Source organism: Pelophylax lessonae, assembly GCF_965119305.1.
Source record: "Pelophylax lessonae genome assembly, chromosome: 11".
NCBI classification, from domain to species: Eukaryota; Metazoa; Chordata; class Amphibia; order Anura; family Ranidae; genus Pelophylax; species Pelophylax lessonae.
Genome location: NC_138778.1, coordinates 46,224,335 through 46,243,222, shown reverse-complemented (window position 1 = coordinate 46,243,222; position 18,888 = coordinate 46,224,335). Strand labels below are relative to the sequence as shown.

The 18,888-nt window shown below is 41.8% G+C and overlaps 1 protein-coding gene across 3 annotated transcripts in view; it reads left to right on the top strand.

The window, feature by feature from the left end:
* Positions 1–18,888, top strand: part of RALY (RALY heterogeneous nuclear ribonucleoprotein) — a 323,405-nt gene that overhangs the window by 227,337 nt on the left and 77,180 nt on the right. For all 3 annotated transcript variants that reach the window (XM_082271197.1, XM_082271196.1, XM_082271195.1), the window contains exon 3: positions 7,545–7,814. In XM_082271197.1, the coding sequence (XP_082127323.1) occupies positions 7,559–7,814 (256 nt within the window). In that variant the 5' untranslated portion in view covers positions 7,545–7,558. The remainder of the gene's footprint in view (positions 1–7,544; positions 7,815–18,888) is intronic.

Below are 18,888 nucleotides of genomic sequence, written 5' to 3'. Positions count from 1 at the left end.
CATATCAATTTAAAATATAATTGAAAATGAAAGAATGTGGATTGTACACATCTGTATAGACAATACAGCAGTATACAGTAATATGGATACCAAAACCTCAACCAAGCATAATAATGAGATGAGACATTCAATGTATTTTGAAATTGAGGGTTTACAATCTTCTTCAAGAATGTTCATAAGTAGGTATGGAGGTACTCTACAACGCAAGAACAAGCAATGAATAATCAAATTCATTCAACATAATATATATAGACATATGGTGCATACATTGAATAGGTACTGACCCGATCCAATATCCTGCCATCAAAATGGACAAGCAAAAAATTATAAAAAACAGAAAATGAATGCCGCCTCAGGTGTGCTCAAATTAAGATGGAGGGTGCCATTGCATGGCCTGCAAGGCCACAGGGGGCATCAAAATAAGCCAAGTATTCTCAGTTGGATCACTGTATGTAAAAATATATGTACTATTAGGCTCCTTTCACACGGTCCACTCCGTCGGCGGACTCCATGCTGCTCAACGGGGGATCGATACACTGATCCCCGCTGAGCAGGCAGGTGACAGCTCCTGCTCCGCTCTGTGTGCGGAGAGGGAGGTGTCCGAGCCCCACTGCTCTCTATGGGGAATTGAGAGGCGGTCCGCTCTGACCCGATCCCATCCGATCCGATCCCCTGGACGGATGGAAAATAGGGTTTCCAACCGTCACGGACAGGATCGGATACAGATGGCAACGGATGTCAGTGGACATGTCTCCGCTGACATCCACTACCCCATAGGGATGCATGGAGGATCCAATCAGATCCACCTAAAAAACTGACAGGCGGATCTGATCGGATCGTTCGTGTGAAAGGACCCTTAGTCAAACAAAAGAAGTCATATCAGGCAAAAATTGCTTATGAGATCTCAGTGGCAAGGGACTTACATGTGGTAGTGCTGGTAACAGTGTAGCTAGGCTGCTAGATGTGGCTATTATCCACTATTGGGTGCAGTGCTGGGCAAAGAATATATAGATGAACTATAGGCATCTGAACTGAGTTCTGAGACCAAAAAAGGAAGAAAGTAGAAATAGCTAAAAGAGTACGATCAGGGAGCATCATAGGGACTCTCCTGGTCCTCCCATGTGCCCCATTAAATGACAGTTGGAGTCTAGTTAGCGCAATAACTTAAGCTTTTTTTTTTGGTTTTCATTCAAATAAAAAAAAACTTTTAGCAAAATAAAATATCAGGATTTGTGCAAGGATGATAGTTACTCATAGAGATACAAAAAGCAGAGCTCGACACAAGTCGTTTATATAGAGTGGAGGCATGCGATGCATGGCATACTGTCCTTGCCCAATTTGTTGTGGAAAACTTGGTTTGTTATGATTTGTTTACACGTGTGCACATACGATGCTACTTCTTCACCGTGATCATTTTACAATGTTGAAGTCAACATGCAGAAACCTGATTTGTATTATCCCAGGGGTGAGGTTGCATTGAATATTTATGGTTGAAGGTCTTAAAGCATATGGCCCAGGTGACTAAAAATGAGGGTTTGCTAGGCTGGGACCCAGTCATATAGAAAAGATTGTGGCGGACACAACTGCTCGTGTCAACTGTATAACCATCTGGTTTGGAAAAAATATTTAAATATTTCAAGTTGCTGCGAGCCAGAAAAGTTCTTGCAGTGAGCCAGATGTGCCCCATGGGCCATAGTTTGGAGGCCCCCTGTCATGGAGTATATTGGTTAGTTAGGGCTGAGATAATGTACCTCCTTCTGTAAATTATAAAGCTATCAGGATCTATGTAGGAGACTAGTGACTATGTTAAAGAACATGGCTGTAGTCCAAATGCACTTATAAAGGCCACTGGATTTTAAAATGAGTTGAAATGCCCTAATGCCTTGACAGCTGATTATTTCCTACAATACCTCACACACAAATATATATGGCGGCATCCCTAAGGTTTGACTTTAATTGGGTGGATTAGAAAACCCATTCCAATTGCTGTTAGGGGCTGTGTTGAGGGGCTTTTGTTTGCCTCCATCCATATACATAGGTGTGCGCAGCCTATTGCATTAGGGTGTGCACCCCAAAGCCCAAACACATATCCCTGTGTATATACTGATGATGTCAGTAGGGTAGAGATCGGTGTCTGTAGTTCTATGGTTATTTTTTATTCTTTTTTACAATTTTTTTTTTTTTTTTGTTAGCACAGTTAGGGAGCTTTAGGGGAAATATCAGGCGTCTAAACAGGGGGAATCTGCACCACAAGGGGTGATTAGGGTGTGCTCAGGCACACCTGGCACACCCTGTGCACACGCCTATGTCCATATACAAGTCTATGGAAATGCAAAAGCAGCTTGAAGCTGTTCAAATTTAGGGAGGTCAAGGGTACCTATCAATAAATTCTGAATGATTTAAAAAACATATGACCATTGACACAGTTCCAAAGGCCTTTAAAACAGGAAGCCATAACCCAATCATTCGCAAGGCTACCTATGCAGGATCCTAGGGCCCAGTAGATTTCTAGGGGGCCCAATTACAATTTTCATGCTCCTGCAGTAAACCAGAGAGATAACACTGTCACTGTTGTTAACGTTGTTCATCTTTCTATCACTTAAAAGTGCACTTGTAGGCAGTTGGTCCCGGATGTAGCAAGCCATGCCAGTAAAGGCAATGCATATGGGGATGCTTGAGTAAGGCTTAAAGTGACTCTGTTACTATAGAGTCACTTATACATATGGCCCAGGCTGTAAAATGCTCTATACTTTCTTTTTTTCGGCAGGCCGTGTGTTGAAACGTCATCTTTTTGCTGCTCCCCAGCTGCTGCATGTATTCCACACTTTTGTGTGTGTAGAATACCTGCTCTCCTGCTGCACACTGTGGTTCCTCCCTTTGACTCAAATATTACCACAGGACATACCAGCTGGCAAGATCAAGCACAGCATGCAGCAACCAGGGCTGCTGTTAGAAATCGCGGGGCCCCATACAGACTACCTGGCAGGGCCCCCCCAAGAAAATATTAAAGATAAATTTAGCTAAAATTACAACAAAATCACTATTATCAGACACAAATATAACATAACTTGCATAATTCCTGCTAAATCTAAAAAAAAAAATATGTTAAATAAAAAAGAAGATGAGATGAGAAAAATATACAGGCTGGGCAGTTGCAGCTCAGTGATCAGAGAGACAGAGAGAGAGAAACAAAGTTACAATTTACAAATAAACTCCTGAGCAGGGATAAGTGCTGGGAGGGGGGCCCACGCAAGGGAGGGGGATTAGAGAGGGACAACTGTCTCTTTCTCAACAGATAAAAGCTGATAGCAGGGAGAGGGACAGATCAGATTCAGGTGCTGGAGGAAGATTTCTGTATTTGTTGTCCATGACTAATCCCCCTCTCTGTGTGGGCCCCCCTGTGTGCTTTGGCCCCCTGCAAGAGGGCTGGTGCCCCCTATCAGTGGCCCTGGCAGCAACAGTAACATATATGCACCTAAAGTGTCAAATACCTGCTGAGGCCATTGAGCAGGATAGAATGTAATTTCAGCACATGGGCCACCACCAGAAATGTAAGTATAGAGCCTTCTATTTTACAGCATGGGCATTGGGTATAGGTGACATATAATAAATTATGTATAAAAAGTGCCAGTGCATTGAATATAGTCCATCAGTGCAAACAAAGTGCCAATGCTTATGATTTCTTCTAGTGAGATCCAAGGTGCCACTCCGTGTTCCCCTCCTGAAATCCCCACTCACCAAAAATAATATTCAAACAGGCATGGGTTGCATCCTTAGGCAAAGTGCGTAGATATGGCTCCTCTCCTCTCCTTCGATAATAGGGCTCTCAACAAGATTGTGGTATAAAATCCAATAGGAGAAAGATTTCCATAGCGTAATACTGTTTAATTTATTGGAAATATTAAAAAAATACACTTAAAAAAAATTCAAAGCATGTGTGTGGATTAGGATCGCCATCTTGGCATGCATCCTCTTCTGAAGACGCCCAGTGGGAGGGGCGAAACGCGCCAAGCAGGGACGATAGAGTGACGTCATATCTGGTAATTGGAACGCACGCAGAGGCGATGATCCTAATCCACACACATGCTTGGAATAGTTTTCCTGCGGAATCCCCGGACTGAGAGCAATCTTTGACTACTCACTCACTGTGCTGGGAGCACACGACGAGCACACTCACTGCACAGAAAGCTTTGCTTCCCATAGAGGGATATGAGCAGTGTGTGGGCTTTAATTCCCATCCTCTACGCCGCCACAGATTTGCATTATGCAGCGGCAAGACATTAAAAAGTAATTATTATTTAACTTCTGAGTATACGTACATGTTTATGTTATATGGCCATTCTATATAAAAACAGTGTTTAATAGAGCTCGAATAAAGAATAAATGACAGCAGACACGTCTTCCTAAAACTATGTCATGCTGTAATCCAGTCCCCTTTATGTATTTATATATTCATCCATCACTGTAACAGAAGTAGATCTTGGAGAGATGTCACTTCCAGTATACTGCATGTTACATGCATGGCTGCTTTCTTTGTTTACGAAGAGATAACTGTAAATTGAAATAAACATGTCATACTCTTCAGGCTTTTACAAGGCAATTAGTGAGATGTTTTAGAAGATTGAATTATCTTGCATCGCTACACATGCACCATATACTGCAGGGCTGGACAAATCCCAAGCGACAATTAAAAATGGTACCTAAAAATTACCAATTCAGCCTGTTAAAGGGCTAGAAAACCAATATTACAAATGTCTTTGTTTAAAGACCTAAATGTAACAGTCACATAAAATGATACAGCTCCATATTTTCCACATTTCCTATTCTGAATGGGATGGTCAGGCTTTCCCACAATAAGCATGGATTGGTTCAGATGTCTGGGAGGACTGGGTGTCCTGCTCCTCTTGACCAAGGTAGGGGAGGCAGTAAGTGCTGGTTGGTTCTTAGTAGTAAATGGCTAGCTCTACTAGTAACTAAAGAGTATCTAAACCCAAAAACAAACATTCTATGTACAGCAGCTTACCAGTTTCAGGCTTTTTTTCATCTGGTGATCCTACCAATAACATGCCTTCTGTCCTAGGGTGACAGGTCACTCACATTGTACATCTATGGAGGAGCAGTAATGTCAGCCTTGGCCCCTGATATGGACTACAGCCTGACGTACTGACACTTGTACACTCAGCCTTCATAAGTAAACTAAATCAGCTATTCTCAACCAGGGTACCATAGAACCCCGGCGTTCCCTCAGAGGTTGCTAGGGGTTCCTTGAGCTGTGGCACTGAGTGATCTCCTATCTGATAGTGCCTGCACAGTTCCAGGTGTAATGTCAGATTGGAGATCAACCAACCATTCTCAACCAGGGTACCTCCAGAGGTTGCTAGGGGTATTTTGAGCTGTGGTTGACTGACCTCCTATCTAATAGTGCCTGAACAGTTTGGGGTCTTATGTCAGATAGGAGATCAACCAACCATTCTCAACCACTGTTCCTCCAGAGGTTGTTAGGGGTTCCTTGAGTTGTGGCACTGACTTACCTCCTATCTTATGGTGCCTGCAGAGTTCCTGGGTCTAATATCAGATAGGAGGTCAACCAGCCATTTTCAGCCAAGGTTCCTACAAAGGTTACTAGGGGTCCCTTGAGCTGTGGCTAATTGATCTCCTGTCTGAAAGTGCCTGCACAGTTCTGGGTCTAACATCCTTCGGCAGAGGCAGCAACATGCTACCAATAATCTTGTTATCAATGTTAGGGGTGTTTTCCCAGTGACCCCAGATTAGTTTATTTTAGCAGGGGTTCTTTGAGACCCAAAAATAATTGAAAGGGTTTCTCTAGAGCAAGTCTCTAGAGCAGGGGCCTCCAAACTTTTTTAACAAAGGGCCAGTTTACTGTCCTTCAGGATTTAGGTGGATTCAGACTGTGGCCAGTGTAAGTAGGAAATGTCCCAGCATCAGAGGGAGTAAAGAGTGACCCATCATTGGCTTAAACAGAAGGAATAGTGCCTCATTGTTGAGTTTAACAAGAGGAATAGTGCCCCATGGTTGATATCAGTGGGAAGAATAGTGCCCCATCAATGGTGTCAGTGGGAGGAATAGTGCCTCGTTATTTGTCTTAGCAGCAGGAAAAGTACTACCCCATCGATGGTGTCAGTGGGAGGAATGGAGCCTCAGAATTATTATCAGTTGGAGGAAAAGTTATTTTGTGTTTCTTCCATTTGTGAATATTTGTACCTACTGTACTGTTGCCACCCTCTCACCAAGTTTTTTGGCGATGGTCTTGAAGCCCATTCCAGCCTTGTGTAAGTCTACAATCTTGTCCCTGGCATCCTTGGACAGCTCTTTGATCATGGCCATGGTGGAGAGATTGGAATCTGATTGATTGATTGATTGATGGATTGATTGATTGATTGATTGCTTCTGTGGACAGGTGTCTTTTATACAGGTAACAAGCTGAGATTAGGAGCACTCCCTTTAAGATAGTGTGAGAGTGCTTCTAATATCAGCTTGTTACCTGTATAGAAGACACCTGGGAACCAGAAATCTTGCTGATTGATAGGGATCAAATACTTACAGTATTTCACTCATTAAAATGTAAATCAACTTAAAACTTTTATGAAATGCCTGGATTTTTTGTTGTTATTCTGTCTCTCACTAGTAAAATAAACCTACCATTAAAATTATAGACTGATCATTTCTTTGTCAGTGGGCAAACGTACAAAATCAGCAGGGGATCAAATACTTTTTCCCCTCATTTTACTTCCTCCTTCTTCGAGTAGAAGCTTAAGGACAGCTTTTTAGTTATAAAAGGTTGAGTTTGCTTTAGAAAACAAACTGACTGCTGTGTGGGTGGATCGGCCTCTCCCACCACCTCAGGGGTGTAACAACAAAAGGGGCATCTTTAGCTCCCTTTAGTCTTAAGCCCAGTACACACGGGCTGAATATCGGGTGGAAACGGGCAGTTCAATGTGTATGGCAACAGGTCCGACAAAAGCCAACAGTTCGGACAGCTTTTGTTGAAGGGGCATCACCAAAAAATGTCTGCCGATCAGCATCTCCACTAATGGCTGAAAGCGCTGACCGATGTGTTTTGGCGGGGGGGGGGGGGTAGTCCCAAGTTTCCCTGTCAGAACACAATAGCTTAATGGGGGAGATTGCTGTACTAACATTGAATAGTTAGTATAGCATCCTGAGCTTTACAGTTTATTTTACGTTCAACCCGCTCAGTGTGTACCAGGCTTTAGGGATGTCACCAAAAGTCACTGTTGCAGGGGAGGCTTGTCTTCAAGCTCCATGTAGGCTTCTGTAAAGCACAGAACCAATCAAACAAGCACACAATTAGTGTTCCGTAATTTTCTATATAGATACTGCCTTCAGAGTGCTATAGTTGCATGAATATCTGCAGCAGCAGACTGAAACAGAAAGATAATTGTAATTATAATAAATTGGTATATAAGAGTGTTATGCTATATGCTTACTTTATATCTGGTGCACATTGGCTTTACTTCCTCATTTCTAAACTTCCTACTTTTTAACCTTCATCTTTTTGTCCCCAGCCTCAGGGGAGAAGATGTCCCTGAAAGCCGCAACCAGCAACATCACCAACAAAAACGATCCCAAGTCCTTGAATTCACGAGTGTTTATCGGTAACCTGAACACAGCAGTGGTGAAGAAGAGTGATGTGGAATCCATCTTCTCAAAATACGGCCGGGTGGTGGGATGCTCAGTGCACAAAGGATATGCTTTTGTACAGTATCTGAATGAGAGGCACGCAAGGGGAGCTGTTCTTGGGGAAAATGGACGAATATTGGCTGGACAGACATTGGGTAAGTAGAGAGCTACTCCAAAAAAAACCAAAGCATTACTTTCTGATACAGATTGAATTTTCCGGTAGACCCACTAGGCCAGAGCTTTGTGGAGGCAAGATCATTAAAGTGCCGACTGGCCTGCCCATAAATTCTAATTCATAATCAGTATCTCTCCAACTATAATTAGCGTGTAAAACAGGTACCTAGTACCACCATTGCCAAGACATATGCTTGATCAACAAAGATGGTTACACACTAGTAGAATTTAATTTGAAATTTTTCATATTAAGAACATTCGTTTGAGCATCCTGGGGTCAAACTGATGTCTGTTTTTGACCACGGTGATGAGAAAATTTGAAGTAGCAGGATGAAATTTTTCTTGAAAGAACAAATTGGTAACATTGTGTGTTTTTGTTTTTTGGTAAAGTCCATTCAATCCAAAACCGAATGTTAAAAGCAAGCAGAATTTTGAACTAATTTCAAGCGACATTCTTCAAGCCATCAAGTGTGCTCAGAATTTTTGTACAAATTTTTGTTTGAAAATATAATAGTGTATAACCAACTTTAGACGCCCCGTTTCAAAATCCTGCTTAAACAATGAGAAAACAATTGTGTGTTTCTCTCCTGTAGACAAGAGCAGCGGATGCTGAAAGGTCAAATATTTAAAATGGGTGTATACAGCCTCAGATGATACACAGAGATGAGACAAATCTCCCTACATAAGTTTTATTTGTATACCTGCTATATCAGCTTTAAGAAATTGTTAAGAAAGTGAACATTGTGTTAGAATTTTTTCTTCCCGTTCCAGCACTGGGTGTGGAGTCTTGGCATACACTGTGTGACAGCTGATTGGAGGAAAGGCACACCCCCCCCCTCCACATAGGCAGAGGAGCGAAGAAACATGCAGCTGTGCTGTGAATAGACCAGCTCTCTGCTTATCTATCTCTATGCACCCACCGGATACAAATTTCTAGCTGCTTTTATCTCCTGTGCCAGAGAACTTTTTAGAAGTTATCATGCTGATAGCAGAGGAACAGAGCAACAGAAAGACATGGGACTTAGGGCTTTGGAGAGAGATAAGTAAACAGTAAAGATAAAGGTGCCCAGGTCAAATTTCATGAATGGTGTTAATAACCACTTTAAGCCTGGTACACACAATGAGAATATCAGATGAATCATTGTTGTGTTTTTTTCTTTTTTTGCATGCTAGTCTCATATCGAAAACGAATAGGGTACTGCAAAAGGGTTACAAAAATTCCCATAAGACAGAATACAACTTCCCGCGATTACGTAATGTATTGTATTGTAATGTATTCTTTCATTTTCGAGCATGTGCAGCCTTGGTCACTTGATTTTTCAGGAGCAAATACTGTACTGATTAATTGAAAATCGTTTTTTCTGTTATCGTATGAAAAAATATGTTGAGCTTGTCTTTGGATAATTTTGCATGCACTGTTGTGATCGGCTCTTGAAAGCTGTGTACAGACTATCAAATTATCAGACTTTAGCTCCAAAAGCGTTTTTCTCATCATGGGCGTTATGTAACGAGCTAGATTGTCAGATTCTAACAGTCTTTCATAACAAGAACAACAGTCTTTCATAACAAGAAAGACAGGCTGAAAACCCAATCCAATCACTAGAGGTAGGTCATAATCATCGAGCATTATATCATTTCAGAGTGCTGCCTTTTTTAATTTGAAGACAGGTTTCAGCATATTATTCATGCCAATGAGAAGGCTTTTGGTGACCCTCATTCATAGCATTGGTTATTGGCCATTTCCCAAGGCGACGCTTATTACGGAGAAACGTGTTGGGCGGGGCCACACATGTGACGTCATTCCGCACGCTGGCGGTTTTTGTTTGTTATATGCCATTTACATCAGAAAGTCACTGTAAGTGCATTTTAATGGTTTTAATAGATTGCCAACTCCGCTGTATTGTATTCTCCCATCGAGTAAGTGTACCTAGAATCAGAGAGTTGACTGTTCCTGGAGACAGACTCTCAGTGGCTGCAGAGAAGCAAGGCGTTTGGTGATCTCGCTGTGAGATCTTATATTCTGGTAAGGAGCCTATTAACCCTTTGTGTTGAAGTGGTTCTCTGGCACATTTTTCCTCTCCTTTCTGAGTGGTGCCATTCAGGTGTGCAGAAGTTGATTGGTGTGGTGGATAGGGATTACATTTACTTTTTCAATTTGGACTTTTCCTTTTTTTCATATGGTTTCTGATGTGAAATATATTCACTAATAGATTTATATTGATTAAACACTTTATTTATGAAAGTATAATAATAAATTCATTATTATTTTATATATTTATATACAGTATCTCACAAAAGTGAGTACACCCGTCACATTTTTGTAAATATTTTATTATATATTTTCATGTGACAACACTGAAGAAATGACACTTTGCTACAATGTAAAGTAGTGAGTGTACAGCTTGTATATCAGTGTAAATTTGCTGTCCCCTCAAAATAACTTAACACACAGCCATTAATGTCTAAACCTTTGGCAACAAAAGTGATTACACCCCTAATCAAAAATGTCCAAATTGAGCCCAAAGTGTCAATATTTTGTGTGGCCACCATTATTTTGCAGCACTGCCTTAACCCTCCTGGGCATGGAGTTAACCAGAGCTTCACAGGTTGCCACTGGAGTCCTCTTCCACTCCTCCACGATGACCTCACAGAGCTGGTGGATGTCCCATAGATGCTCAATAGGGTTTAGGTCTGGAGACATGCTTAACCAGTCCATCACCTTTACCCTCAGCTTCTCTAGCAAGGCAGTGGTCGTCTTGGAGGTGTGTTTGGGGTTGTTATCATGTTGGAATACTGCCCTGTGGCCCAGTCTCTGAAGGGAGGGGATCATGCTCTGTCTCAGTATGCCACAGTACATGTTGGCATTCATGGTCCCTCAATGAACTGTAGCTCCCCAGCACTCATGCAGCCCCAGACCATGACACTCCCACCACCATGCTTAACTGTAGGCAAGACACACTTGTCTTTGTACTCCTCACCTGGTTGCCGCAACACACACTTGACACCATCTGAACCAAATAAGTTTATCTTGGTCTCATCAGACCACAGGACATGGTTCCAGTAACTATGTGCTTGTCTTCAGCAAACAGGTTGCGCGCTTTCTTGTGCATCATCTTTAGAAGAGGCTTCCTTCTGGGATGACAGCCATGCAGAGCCATTTGATGCAGTGTGCTGTGTATAGTCAAAGCACTGACATACGTCTTTTTCCCAAAGACAACCTCCGGATATGACGCTGAGCATTTGCACTCAACTTCTTTATTTGACCATGGCGAGGCCTGTTCTAAATTGAACCTGTCCTGTTAAACCGCTGTATGGTCTGGCCACCGTGCTGCAGTTCAGTTTTAGGGTCTTGGTAATCTTCATATAGCCTAGGCCATCTTTATGTAGAGCAACAATTCTTTTTTTCAGATCCTCAGAGAGTTATTTGACATGAGGTGCCATGTTGAATTTCCAGTGACCAGTATGAGAGAGTGAAAGCAATAACACCAAATTTACCACAACTGCTCCCCATTCACACCTGAGACCTTGTAACACTAACGAGTCACATGACACCAGGGAGGGAAAATGGCTAACTGGGCCCAATTTAGACATTTTCACTTAGGGGTGTACTCACTTTTGATAATAATAGCTGTGTGTTGAGGTATTTTGAGGGGACAGCAAATTTACACTGTTATACAAGCTGTACATTCACTACTTTACATTGTTGCAAAGTGTAATTTCTTCAGTGTTATATGAAAAGATATAATAAAATATTTATAAAAATGTGAGGGGTGTACTCACTCTTGTGAGATATTGTATTTTTGAATTTTTTAATGTGTTCATAGGTTCATTTACAGGGACAGCGCACCCTATATTGTTATCGTTGTTTTTCATGTTTGTCACATCTGATGCCCAAATAGGTAGAAGGGTGATGCAATTCTAATTTCACATATTTTTAGTTCACTTAGTGCAGTGATATACAATTTGGGGTTTTATATATTGGTCATTTGAAGCCTTGCTACAATGGCAATGCAAATAGAGAACCCAAGTTGGTACAGTGGGTGCAGCTGCAACCCCTGCACCCATAATGGTCCTTGAAGGTTTCTAAAGTAGTTAAAGTGGGCAAGGGTACAAAAGTCACATGGCTGGTTGCCACAATATGCAGACATAGAAAGTGAAGGAAGAACCAGTTTGGGACCTGTTTTGAAATTGTTTGTTGCTCCACTTATATACTGTACATGTACAGTATATTGCCATGTAGTCATTGGCCAACGTCTTTCTCTAATCTCTATTAATAAATCACATGGCCCCTACAGCATGTTGTGACTATAACCATATCTGCTAATTTGGTCTTGCTCAACTGCTTCACTACAATGTTCATGCCAGTCCTCCAGTCATTATAAAATGGCATAAAACTGTCCATAGACCTTAGGTAGAGTCTTGTTGTACTTCTGGTCCCTGTACAAAGAAGCCCAGTGCTCACCTTGGAACAGAGGTCCCTTTTCTATACTGATTATGCTGTCCCATGGGTTTTCTTATACTGTTCCCCCATGTTTTTTTTTTAACCCCATGCAATGGCACAGGTTGCATAGACGGCATGTTTTGGTGGGCTCCAAGAAACTCAACCCTGAACCTGATCATTTCAATATTCCTGCTGTTATACTATTGATTCTCTCAGTCCTAGTGATGAAACAGAACATTTTAGCACAGCTTAGCATAATTGTAGTGACAGGTTGCAGTGTCATGCTTTTACCCATGAAAATGTTTGGTCTTTATCTAAAAGCTCGCTGCAGACAGTATTATTGTGCAGCACCTTCCTAAGCAAGGAAACTAATGCACCCATCATTGCTACATCTATAAAATGTACGCAATTTAAGGAATATACTGTAGGATGAACTAGAGTAGCCAAAGTGCTTTCTAATTTTCTGCTGACATTTCGCCCGCTGGATTAAGTTCTATGGATTGAAATAACTGTACGCTTTTCTTGGCTTCTAAAACGGTCAGTGCGGCTTTAAGATATGTTTGTTTTCTGAACATCGCATTATTTTGTGAAAATATCTTTGACTGAATTTTACCTTTTGTGGGATGATGGTACTTCAGGTACACTCTTGCTAAATGCTTGCATTTCATAACTATTGGCTGCTTTTTCTTTGTTGAAGCACAGCAATTATAGGTTACTACAATGGTTACCTCTATTGTGTCCATAAGACCAATACTTAAGTCCATAATACATAAGTCCAGTAGCATTTACAATGGATATAAAAAGTCTACACAACCCTAATAAATGTCAGGTTTCTGTGATGTGAAAAAATGAGACAAAGATAAATAATTTCAGAACTTTTTCCACCTTTAATGTGGCCTATTAACTGTAAAACTCAATTGAAAAACAAACTGAAATCCTTTAGGAAGGGGGAGTAAAAATAAAAAACTAAAATAATATGGTTGCATACGTGTGCACACCCTCTTATAACTGGGGATGTAGCTGTGTTCAGAATTAAGCAGTAGGGATGATCGAACAGTTCGGGTCAACCATCGGTTCGACCCGAACATTGGGTGTTCGAAATTCGGCCGAATTCCGAACTTTTTGCTGAAAAAGTTCGGAATTCGGCAACCAGAACCGACCAAAATGCAATGGGACAGGAAATGGGCTTTAAAAGCCCGTGATTGGACCAGAACCATTAGTAAAAGCCAATTGAGGGGGCAGGAGAATGCTAGGAATGTGATTGGAGTGACTAGGGGGTCCAGAGGCCAATCATTAGTGAATACGCCCCCCAGTATATAAGATAGCCCCGCCAAATTCCTAGCATTGTAATACAGGGATGTGGAAGAGAGTGGAAGCAGTTCTGTTACTTCTGCTTCAAAAATGTCATTTAGCAATTATTAGTGTGAGGAAATGGATATCTAGTGTAGTTAGAGTGCTATTTTCTACTTTAGTTAGATTCAAAAATCTAGTTTCTGTAGGGAAAATGTTAAGTGCCAGGGTGACCGTAGTGTAGTGTAGGGTGAACTGACTCTGACTGCTATGGCGCAGGCGTTTTTTTGGGCATTTTTTGGGGGTCTTTGGAGGCAGGCAAAACATCTGAACTTCTGTATAGGGGTATATATACACACACACTTATATGTATATATACACATACACATATATAGGTGTTATAGGAGCGGAGCCCTATGCCTGTTAATTATTTTATTAGCGCAAGTATAGTGTTCTGCTACTTTCACACCTATATATGTGTAGGTGTATATATACATATAAGTGTGTGTGTATATATACCCCTACACAGAAGTTCTGATGTTATGCCTGCCTCCAATAACCCCCAAAAAATGCCCAAAAAAACGCTTGCTACAAAACCGGCAAGGTGTGAAAATAGCTGAGCCATATCCCTGTTCTATATGAATTCTAATACAAACAACCTTTTTTTTCTGGTTCTGGACATGCTGCAGAGCTGAAACTTCACAGGTACACATTTTAGACCCCCCAGACACTAAATCCAAAGAAATCTCATTTTTTTTTTTTCAATAATTGGCTCTCTATCAAAAATGACAATTTTTAAGAACTTTTTTGTGTGTGATCAATAGTCCCTGGGGCATGACCCAGAACCCTAGGCACTTTTTAGGGGCATTTATTTGGGTTTTAGGGCTTCAAAATTGTGTTTTTTTATTCCAGAAGTTCGGGTCCCATTGATTTCAATGGGGTTCTGAAATCCGGGCCAAACTTTCTGGAAGTTCGGGTGTTCTGGTCGAACCGAACTTTTGAAAAGTTCGATCATCCCTATTAAGCAGTCACATTCAAACACATGTTAAATAGGAGTCAGTACACACCAGCCATAATTTAAAGTGCCTCTGATTAACCACAAATAAAGTTCAGCTGTTCTAGTAGGTCTTTCCTATCATTTTCTTAGTCGCATGCCACAGCAAAGGTTCACAGAAAACTTCCAAAGCATTAGCGGGATCTCATTGTTAAAAGGTATCAGTCAGAATAAGGGTACAAAATAATTTCCAAGGCATTATATATATCATGGAACACAGTGAAGACAGTCATCATCAAGTGGAGAAAATATGGCACAACATCAACATTACCAAGAACTGGATGTCCTTCCAAAGTTGATGAAAAGCCGAGAAGCAAACTGGTCAAAACTGGCTGGCAAGAGGCCCACAGCAACATTAAAGGAGCTGAAGGAATATCTGGCAAGTACTGGCTGTGTGGTACATGTGACAACAATCTCCCATATTCTCCATATGTCTGGGCTATGGGGTATAGTGGAAACACGGAAGTTTTTTCTTACGAAGAAAAACATCCAAGCCCTGCTAAATTTTGCAAAAACACATCTGAAGCCCTCCGAAAGCATGTGGGAAAATGTGTTCTGGTCTGATGAAACCAAGGTTTAACTTTCTGGCCATAATTCCAAAAGATATGTTTGGCCCAAAAACAACATTGCACATCACCAAAAGAACACCATACCCACAGTGAAGCATGGCGGTGGCAGCATCATGCTTTGGGAGCTGTTTTTCTTCAACTGGAACAGTGGCCTTAGTCAAAGTAGAGGGAATTATGAACTGTTCCGAATACCAATCAATATTGGCACAAAACATCCAGGCTTCTGCTAGAAAGCCTAACATGAAGAGGGACTGCAGTTGCAAGAGCAGTGAATTGTTTTTTACTTATCAAGCATTTGCCAACCAACCAGGAACCTGCCAACCAGGAAAAAAACTTTTTTCGGTGTCAGTGGGAGTCCTTTAGACATACACCTTCTTATGATCAATGTTTTTGAGTATACTAGACTACGTAAGGGCCCGACTGCTTGATCTGTCCTTTTGCCCTGGTGCCTGCCCAGGGGAGACTCTGTATGCATGCATGCTTACATAGTTACATAGTTTGTGAGGTTGAAAAAAGACATCAGTCCATCCAGTTCAACCTATGATGTGTGTGTGTGTTTGCTGTTAACCGTACATTGTATACCCCAGTATGTTGTGGTCTTTAAGGTGCCCATCTAATAGTTTTTTGAAACTATCGATGCTCCCTGCTGATAAGACTGCTTGTGGAAGCGAATTCCATATCCTTACTGCTCTGACAGTGAAGAACCCCCTACGTATTTTAAGGTTAAACCATTTTTCCACTAGTTTTAGTGAGTGGCCACGTGTCTTATTGTATTCCCTTTCTCTAAAAAGTTTGTTCCTTATGCTAGGGTCGCCAGTACAGTATTTGTACATTGATATCATATCCCCCTCAATCGTCTCTTCTCCAGAGAGAATAAGTTCAGTGCTTGTAGTCTTTCCTCATAGCTGATGCCCTCCATTCCCCTAATTATTTTTGTTGCCCTTCTCTGGACTCTCTCCAGTTCCAGCACATCCTTCCTGAGGACCGGTGCCCAGAACTGGACGGCATACTCCAGATGAGGCCGGACCAGAGTCTTGTAGAGTGGGAGAATAATCTCTTTACTTCTGTAATCTGTCCACCCGATCCGTGATGTGCCGAACCCGAGCGCCCGGTAAACAACAGACAGTTCGGCGCTCAGGGTCTTTGTGACAGATTGCCCTGTCTGTCCTTCTAATGATTGAGTCCCCTACCACCAGCACCTGTCTTTCCTTTCCCTTTCTCCTGGCCTCACTGGAGGAGTTCTTCCCCTGGCAGCTAGGGGCGACGCTCTGCTCCAGCAATGCTGGTCCCTGACTGGTTTCCCCAACATCTTGCAACGGGGCGTATTTATTGGGCAGCTCCAGCCCAGGACCAGCCTCCTTGCCTTGTTCCCTTCTACCCCTCCTTACTGTCACCCTAACTGTCACCCTAACATGCTCACTTTCAGACAAGAAAATGAGGCCTGTTTTATCCTCTGTTATCCTTCTCTGTGTTCTGAGGAAGCAAATCTGTGAAACGTGTTGACGCACAGAGGCTCACTTATCTATCACCATGAAATGAAAATTAGAAGTAATTGGCCATGTTGGGCTGAACTCTGTTCAGACGTGCATATATGTTTTTGATTGTGTTTATTCATGTGGACAAGTCTTTTTATGTTTTCTATGTGTAATAAAATATAGATTTTTTTTTTATAATTCCTTGGTCCAAACTGCCTATAAAGTCTGAAATGTTGGGTTTGTTTTGCTTTCCAATAAGACTATACGGATGTGGCAAATGAGTGATTTCAGTATTTTATGGCTTTCATCTAATCTGCATTGTTGGGTCTGGTATTTTTCATCTTCCTCTTGACCATACTCCACTGATTCTTGATTGGGTTTAGGTCAGACGGGTTTGCTGGCCAATCAAGCACAATGATACCATGATCATTAAACCAGGTATTGGTACTTTTAGCAGTGTGGGCAGGTGCCAAGTGCTGCTGGAAAAATAAATCAGCATCTCCATAAAGTTGGTCAGCAGAGGGAAGCATGAAGAGCTCTAGAATTTCCTGGTAGAGGGCTGCGCTGAGACTTTGGACTTGATAAAACACAGTGGACCAACACCAGCAGATGACATGGCTCCCCAAATCATCACTGACTGTGGAAACTTCACACTGGACCTCATGCAACTTGGATTCTTTCCTTTTTCACGCTTCCCCCATTGATTTCCAAATGAAATGCCATATTGTCCACAGTCCATAATAATTAAAAGAAAGAAATGCTTGCTTTTTACTGAATTAATGAATGGATTGGTTGATACTTTTTTATATCTGCCTGGAGTTCATCTTTAAATCAAGACTAAACGGATCTTCTTCTGGGCATTTAAGTGCTGAACAAAATATAAAGAAATGTTTTAGCTTGCTAAAATGTTTTGAGACCAATGTTATCAAGTATAAATTTGTTGCAAAACTTGCATAACTAGTGTGAAGCCACTACTACCTGTAATGAGACCTAAATAAGTACCACTTACCAAATCAACCCAGCCATTTTAGAGTATGCAGTGGGCCCTCAACCTACCAACAATTTGACATCATTGCCCTAAAAAGGACCTTGCTTCCTTATAAGGCCAATGGATAGAACCGTTTTGGCCATTGACATTAATTTTTGGTAAAAAGGTCCTATGTCCAAGGCTACTTACCAGCTTATTTTCCTTACGTAGGGTGGCAAAAGGGGATCCCAACCTCCATCACTAGTAAGATTCAGCTGTAAGGTCAATTCCCTAATAAAGAAACACTATACAATTATATTGGGCCAGTTACATTACAGGGACAGTAATTCACACCGTATTGATTCCTGTTCCTGTTAAAAACAATATCCCCAATGGATCCTGCCAAATTCACTAAGGGGAGGGTATCTTGCTTGTAGAGGTTGCAGACATGAACTGGTGAGTGCTCCTTTGAGCAGGAGTTGGGTTCACCAACACTTATCCTAATTGTAAACTAATTTTATGTACCCTTTTTTTTCCTCAACACTTATTGATATAAGAAAACTAAACTAAATAATAAACATTGACTTAAAAAAATTATATATACTGTAATATAAAAATCATACTTGTGGTATCCTTAGTTACAAGATCTTGTCAATTGTATCAAGGGTTTAACCACTTGCCGACTGCCGTCAGCCCCTCACAGGCAAAGCGACGTAGGTCTACGTCGCTCGCCTGTGAGCCTCTAGGGGGCGAGCGTGCACCGCCGGAGGCGCGCTCCAGCCCCCGCTCGTTCGCGGACCCCCCCCCCCCCTGCGCGTGTGATCGGCGGACCCGATGTCCGCCGGTCACTCGCGATCGTTGGGTGGAGAGGGAGAAAGGCAGGCGGCTGATGTAAACAAAGCCGCCTGTCATTCTCCCCTGTTTAAGTGCAGAGATCATACGGTCCTGCTATGCAGGATCCTATTTCTCTGTTGTTACACAAACAGCCACATCCCTTCACAGTTAGAAGCACGCCCCTAGGGACACACTTAACCCCTCCTTCTCCAATAAAGTTAACCCCTTCCCTGCCAGTGTCATTTTTATAGTAACAGTGCATAGTTTTAGCACTGATTACTGTAGTAATGTCACTGATACTCCCAAAATTGTCAAAAATGTCAGTCAAGGGTCCGATCTGTCCGCCGCAATGTCGCAGTACCGCAAAAAAAATCGCAGATCGCCGCCATTACTCGTTAAAAAAAAAAAAAATGACAAAAGTCTTT